Source organism: Perognathus longimembris, chromosome 20 (genome assembly GCF_023159225.1).
Source record: "Perognathus longimembris pacificus isolate PPM17 chromosome 20, ASM2315922v1, whole genome shotgun sequence".
Lineage (NCBI taxonomy): Eukaryota > Metazoa > Chordata > Mammalia > Rodentia > Heteromyidae > Perognathus > Perognathus longimembris.
The window spans coordinates 26114858-26122070 of NC_063180.1; the positions used below are offsets into that span (position 1 = coordinate 26114858).

Sequence of the window (7213 nt, forward strand, 5' to 3'; positions counted from 1 at the left end):
TGCTCTACCACCGAGTTACATTCCCAACTCCAAATTAAAGACTTTATTTACCCGGTACGGTAACATTCTGAGGTAGAGGAGATGTAGTGTTGGGACTCTCTCTCTCTCTCTCTCTCTCTCTCTCTCTCTTCCTCTCTCCCTCCCTCCCTCTCTCTCTCCCCCTTTCTCTTTCTCTCTCTCTCTGTGTAGACATACATTTCAACATGTTAAATGGAGTTACCCTATGGCTCAGGAATTCCAGCTTTAGATGTACATGTAAGAAAAGTAGAAACACGACTGAATGCAAAAAGTAGTACATAAGTATTTATTGCATTATCAATCACAATAGCCAAAGAGTGGGAACAATCCAAAACTTATATTAATATGAAATATCCCAAAGCAGCAATTTCAGGGGCAGAAAGTAGATTAGTGGGGCTGGGAATGTGGCTTAACGGTAGAGTGCTTGCCTTGCATGCATGAAGCCCTGGGTTTGATTCCTCAGTACCACATCAACATCAACAGAAAAAGCCGGAAGTGGCGCTATGGCTCAAGTGGTAGAGAGCTAGCCCTGAGCAAAAAGAAGCTCAGGGACAGTGCTCAGGCCCTGAGTCCCAAGTCCCAGGACTGGCAAAAGAAAAAACGAGCAAAAAAAGAAAAGAAAAAGTATATTGCTTTAGGGCTGGTACAAGAGGATGAGCAATGCCTCATTCATGGCCATTAATAATGCTACTGGGGTTCTTCTGGAGAAGAAAATGTTGTATAACTTGAGTGTAGTGATACTGATGCATTCTGTGAAAATACTAAAAAGATAAACCCCAATGGCATGTGACTTGTATGGCATGTAAATTGTATAGCAATAAAGGTGTTTTTGTGTGCCTTCTGGATTGTGTTCTGTCTCATTGGTCTATGCGTACTTTGTCAAGATACCTTGGTTATAAAGTGGGCCCCGGTATTGGGTAGAATGATTTATTTAATCCTTATTTCTGTCAAAGTTGTCTTAGCTATTTTGGAGTCTGTGACTCTCTGTGAAGATCTGACACGCTTTTCTACCTCTAGGAAAACACGACAGGAGCTAGAACATCACCGATGTGTCACCCCGCGTCTCTGGATGAGACCACTTGACTGCCCAGAGACTGCGTTACCCAGAAGCGACTGCGGCTCTGGACCAATCACGGCGCACCGCCGGCGTGCGCCTGCGCCATCTTCCAGCTGCTCCAGGCTGCCAAAGAAGTGGAGACGCAACCTGGCCTGGGCGTCGCGGCCACGGTGGCACCAGAACCGAGGAGGTGGCAGGTGAGGGGCTCCGGAGGTTTCTCTGAGTTCCGGTGGAGGTCCGTGAGGAGCTACTGCTGCGGTCGGGCGTCTCCGGCCTGAAAGGATGGTTGGTCTCAGCGTCGCGCTCTGACGTTTCCGAGCGTGAACTACACTTCCCGTCGGCCCCCGCGCAACTCCTCGCCTACCGCCCCCTGCTGGCGCCTGGCTCCCTGTGTCATTTTTGATAGCCGTGTGACATTCCATTGTAAGGTCGTGCCAAAAATGATTCAACTGATTGCTTACCTGTGGTCTTGCCTACTTCCACGCTAATTTCTGTTTCCTTTTGCCAGTCGTGGGGCTTGAACTCGGCCTGAGCAATGTCCCAGAGCTCTTTGGCTCAAGGCTAGCGCTCTATCGCTTAAGCCACAGCAACACCTCCGTTTTTCTGATGGTTAATTGGAGATAAAAGAGTCTCACAGACTTCCCTGCCCGGTCTGGCTTTGAACCGCGATCCTCAGATTTCTGCCTCCTGAGTAGTAGGATTACAGGCTTGAGCCACCCGCACCTGGCACTAATTTCTATTTTCTTTGACAGATACCGCTGTATCTCTGGAAGGGCTTACTCCTTTGCTGATTATGGAGTAATCCCACCCCTCACAGTGTCTCTTGCCTCCCTCAGCTCTGCCCTCTACAGACTCTGCTCTTCCCCAAAAGAGAAGTTCAGAGGACCCATCCACATCTGAATTCTGCAAGTCATGTCCCTTGTGAGTTTTTTAAATTATTTTTTATTGTTCGTGGGATTGAACTCAGGGCTTGGACATGGTCCTTGAGCTTCTTTTGCTCTACCACTTGAGCCCCAGTGCCACTTCTGACCTTTCCTGTGATTAATGGAGATAAAGGTCTCCTTCCTGCCTGGGCTGGCTTTGAACTTCAGTCCCCAGATCTCAGCTTCCCAACTAGCTAGGATTACAGGTGTGAGCTTGTTCTCATAATTTAAGAAAATACTTCTTATAAATTTTTAAACAATTTGGGCAAGGTGCATCCATATTCCATAAAGTTAGAAACAATGGGTGTCACCTTAGTTGAGAATGTGCTGTGCTATGTGTCAAGCAGTGTGGGCATCATGTTTTACTACACCATTCTTAACAGGACAATTTCATTTAGTTAGTTTATTTATTTGCCAGTACCAGGCTTTGAACTCAGGCTCTCACCAGTGCTCAGCTTGCTCTGTGGCGCTTTAGGTTCAAGGCCACATCTCCAGCTTGGCCTTTTGCTGGTTATTTTCAAGATAGAACCTCTCTGACTTTTCTTCCCTGAGCTGGCTTAAACTACAATGTTCAGATCTCAGCCTTCTGAGTAGCTAGGATTGCAGGCGTGTCTGTGAGCCACTGGCTCTCAGCATTCATTTAGCTTTTAAGTTTTTATCCAGGAGCTGGGCCTGAGTTGGATTTTCAGCAAAGAGGAGTAAAGGAGAAGTGAGACATCTGATTACTTGGGCCTCTCCTCTGCCACTTGCTCATGTCTAGCTCTAGTTTGTTCTATTCACCAGAATGCCCCTTCCTGTGGTGCCCCCTCCCCCAGCCTCTTCGCTCATCCCTCCACCAGCATTGTCCTGAATGTGTGGTGTTCTGTGCCTGCTGTTCCAGGGTGCTAAACTGTTCAAGGATGTGGCCATCATTTTCTCCCAGGAAGAATGGGAGTACCTGGAGCCACCTTAGCGGGATTTGTACAGGGATGTGATGCTGGAGACCTTCAGGAACCTGCTTTCTCTGGGTGAGGTGCTCTGCTTGCCCCATTGAGCACTTCCTCTGGCCAGTTCTTGGCTGCTTTTCAGTTTTGTAGCCAACTGGTCATTTTTTTTTTTAATGAATTAAGAGCTTCCCATTAGCTAAAGCTTTGTCTTCTCTGACTCTCGGGTCCTAGCTTTGTCTTCCTCTGTCCCCCTGTGACTGCCTCTCCTGCTCCATGACTGAGCCTGGGGTCTGGCGTCTGTGTCCTCTCGTCCCTAGGTCTTGTTATGTTCAAATCTGATGTGATCTTCTTCCTGGAGCAAGGCAGAGTGCCCTGGACAGAGGAATGGGCATCCACAGGAAGCCCGGGTCCAGGTGAGTGAGGCGTCTGTGCAAAGAGCATCCTGGCCATCTCTCTTCTCCCTCCCTCCCCCTCCCCTCTCATAATGAGGTTTTATCTTAGGGCAAGCTACTTGCTGAGCAGCTATCCCACCTCCCCATACCCTCCTTTTTGTTGTGTTTCAGTGTTGGCATCAGGCTGTGATATCAAAATCTCACTTCCAAGGTGTCCTATTTGTGCAGTTGATCCACCCCAGTGGGACATAATGGAAAGCCTTTCAAGTTTCAATGTGGAGTTCCTGCATTTCCAGGATGATTGGAAATGCAGAAGCCCATTTGAAAGACAGACAGGGAATCCAGACAGACCTTCCAGCCAGATATTACTCAGCCAGGAAGAAATGCCTACTTTCAACCCACCAACATCCCTTGCTTTTTATCAGAACACTCACACCAGAGGAAAACCCTCTGCATACAGCAAATGCAGGAAAAACTTCTGGGGAGAGGAATTCCTCATGAACCCTCAAGGAATTCAAAGTCATGAGAAACCCTACAAGTGTAAGGAGTGCGGGAAAGCCTTTAAGTATAGCTCACGATTGGTTCAGCATGAGAATATCCACTCCAGCAAGAAGCCATATGAATGTAAGGAGTGTGGCAAAGCCTTCAATTCCGGCTCAAACTTTGTACAGCACCAGCGAGTTCACACTGGAGAGAAGCTCTACGCATGCACCGTGTGTGCCAAAGCCTTTAGCCTCAGCTCACAGTTGCTGGAGCACCAGAGAATTCACACCGGAGAGAAGCCCTATCAGTGTGAAGAATGTGGCAAGGCCTTCAACCACATCTCATACCTGCAGGTGCACCAGCAGATTCACACCAGGGAGAAGCCCTACAAGTGCCAGGAGTGCGGGAAGACCTTCACTCACCGGTCCCAGCTGATGCAGCATCACACTGTACACACTGGCAAGAAGCTGCTCGAGTGCACGGGAGTGCAGGAAGGCCTTCAACCAGGGCTCCACGCTCATCCGACACCAGAGAATCCACACGGGAGAGAAGCCCTTCATGTGCCAGGTGTGTGCAAAGACCTTCAGGGTGAGCTCACAGCTGAAGCAGCACCAGAGAATCCACACAGGAGAGAGGCCCTACCAGTGCCAGCTATGCAGCCGGGCCTTCAGACACCTCTTGCATCTCACGGTACATTACAGACGCCACACAAACGGCACGCATGTCAGGAGAAGGGGAAAGCATTCGGTCATTGCTCTAGGCTGCTTCAGCACCAGCCAGCTCCTGCTGAGGAAGAATCCCATGAATGTGAGGAGTGTGGAAGGCCCTTGAGTCAGGAATCAGCTACTGCTCAGCGTCAGAGGCTGCAGACTAGAGAGGCTCACATGAACAGAGTGAGCATGAAGAAACCCACTCTCAGCACCCAGCCTCTGTTGATCCTCAGAGAACTTACCTTGGAGGAGAACTGTAGGAATGGAGGTGCCGGGAAGAGTCCTGTGGCTTAGGCCAGCATAGCTCTGGGTGCATTTGGAGAAAGGCTGAGCTTGGATGCCTCCTGGCAGGCCACCTTCATCCTCACCCGCATAGCCATGTGAACATGGTGTGGAGAAACTAGACAGGGCCATGACAGGAAAAGACGGTTGGACACATTGCAGAACCACATTTTCTATTCAGTTTACTAAGTTTTACAAGAGCCAGTGTGTGTTTTCTTGAGAAAGAATTAAAAAGCTCAGTTATACTTGGGTTCACAAGGAAATGAATCCTGCAGGTACCATGAGTAGGAATGAAGGAATGCGCTGAGTTTCAGGTGCCAAGGGAGGGAAGACCTAGCCCAGGATGCCCTGGGGCTTGAAATGGAAACCTGAGCTAGATCACGCGCTCAAGGGCCACCAGGACCTGGGAAATAGAAGAATGAATCAAAGGAAAACACCAGGGTGACAGCAGGTGACCATTTCCTGTCCTTTTGCCTCCCAAGTTCTTTTTACATGTTGTCTAGTTAGAAGCAGAATTTCTATTTTATAACTTCAGCATCTGGAATAAAAAGTACATACATACTCATGATGTAAACCTGGGGCTAGGCCTTCCTAGCCTCCGCCCCTGTCTTGACCGCAGTCCTTATTTCCTCCTTTTGCAGAGTTATCTTAAGTTGGCGCAGTCTCTTGCTTTGGTTGCCAGCCCTCCTTCCCGGCAGCATCACATCTGGCCTTAGCCACAAGTCTCTTTTTCCATCCGGCTTCCTGCACAAGTCTCAGGACTGGCCACCTGACTCTGCTGGGGCTCTGAGGAAGATGGCAGGCAGTGGCTCCTCCCTCCCTCCCACTTCCTGCCTGGAAGTACCTGGGGAGGGCAGGGTTCCTGCGTCCCACCTGGAGCTCCAGGAGAAGCTGGCTCCACGCCCTCACCGTGTCTGGCCATCAGCCAACTCCAGAACTCAGCCAACTCCAGAATTGCCTCTGATGCCTCCTTGTGTAAGAAACCTAAAATAGAATTTCAAGTCATAGCTTTTGTTTTGGGGGGGGGGGCGTGTCATGGGTTTTGAACTCTGGCCCTGGGCGCTGTCCCTGAGCTCTTCAGCCCAAGGCTAGCATTCTACCACTTGAGCCACAGCACCACTGCTGGTTTTCTGGTGGTTAATTGGAGATAAGAGTTTCATAGACTTTTCCTGCCCAGGCTGGCTTTGAACCTTGATCCTCAGATCTTGGCCTTCCAAGTAACAAAGATTAGAGGCTGCCTGGCTTGAGAGGTTCACCTTTTAATTTATGTTGAATGGCCTATAAAGACCTCACCAACCCTCCATTGAAAGAGTCATGCCTACTTCTACCATTACCTGCTACCCCAGTTTGCCTGCTCACAGAGACCAGAAATCCTGTTAGAACCTCCTTGTGCTCATCTCTTTGTTGTGGCTGCCTTGTCCCCTTGGGTAGAGCTGGTGGTTGCAGCAAAGCGTGTTTATTTGGAAACAACGCCAGTGTCTACCCTTTGGCTCCCTGGATAAGGAACTTGCTTACCCCTTGCTCCAGGAGGCCCTTTTGCAGTTGATTTTCACATTTGGCTACACTAAATAGCAGTTTATCTTAGTTTTCTCCTGTGTTTGCCTTGCATTCAGTTGTATTCACGTCCTGCAGATCTCTTTGGTTATTTTTTTGTTGTTTCTGTATATTTGAGACAGGGTCTTGCTGCACTGCACAAGCTGACCTCCAACTGCCATCCTCCTGCCTCTGGTGCCTCCATCTGTCTCCTCAATGCTGAGGTCATAGGCATGTGCCACCACACCTGCCCAGCCCCCCACCTCCGGCTGCCATCCTCCTGCCTTGGTGTTTTAGTTATCGCTTATGAAATAGATTCAGAATTAAAAATCTTGAATCTTTTGCCTAGGTAAGGAACTTACATCTTCCTTTAGTGTAGTAACTCAGCTCCATTTCTTGTATTGGGTCACCTTGTGTGTGGTGATGGGTCACTTCGGCCTTCTCTCCTTTCATTAACTTGATTGTACCCCTTCTTTGACTTGCTTAGAACTTTGTTGGGTGAAGTTTTCTTCCCCAGACCCTCTTTTTTGTGGTATTGGTGTTTGAACTCAGGGCCTCATGTTTGCTAGGCAGGTGCTGTACCACCTGAGTCATACCCCTAGCCCTTTTTGTTCTAGTTATTTTTCAGATGGAGTCTTGAGTTTTTGCTAGGTGGCCAGCTTTGAACCACAGTTTTCCCATTCACACTTGTGGCATGGCATGGCTGAGCTCACAGGTATGCACTGCCACATTTGGCTTTTTTATTTGGATGGGTTCTCATTAATTGTTTGCATGAGCTGGCCTGAACCATGATACTCCTAATGTCTGCTCCCTAGTAGCTAGGATTACATGCATAAACCACTGCCCCAGGATTCTTCATCCCCATTTTTTCCTTCCAGAAAAGTGGTGA

The 7213-nt window shown here is 48.8% G+C and overlaps 1 protein-coding gene across 1 annotated transcript; it reads left to right on the forward strand.

The window, feature by feature from the left end:
• Positions 1 to 3235: 3235 nt before the first annotated feature.
• Znf582 (zinc finger protein 582) lies at positions 3236 to 4803 on the forward strand. Its single transcript, XM_048369005.1, has 2 exons — positions 3236 to 3337; positions 3488 to 4803. Exons 1-2 carry the CDS (start codon positions 3250 to 3252, stop codon positions 4801 to 4803), a joined length of 1404 nt encoding a protein of 467 aa, XP_048224962.1. The 5' UTR covers positions 3236 to 3249.
• Positions 4804 to 7213: the final 2410 nt, after the last annotated feature.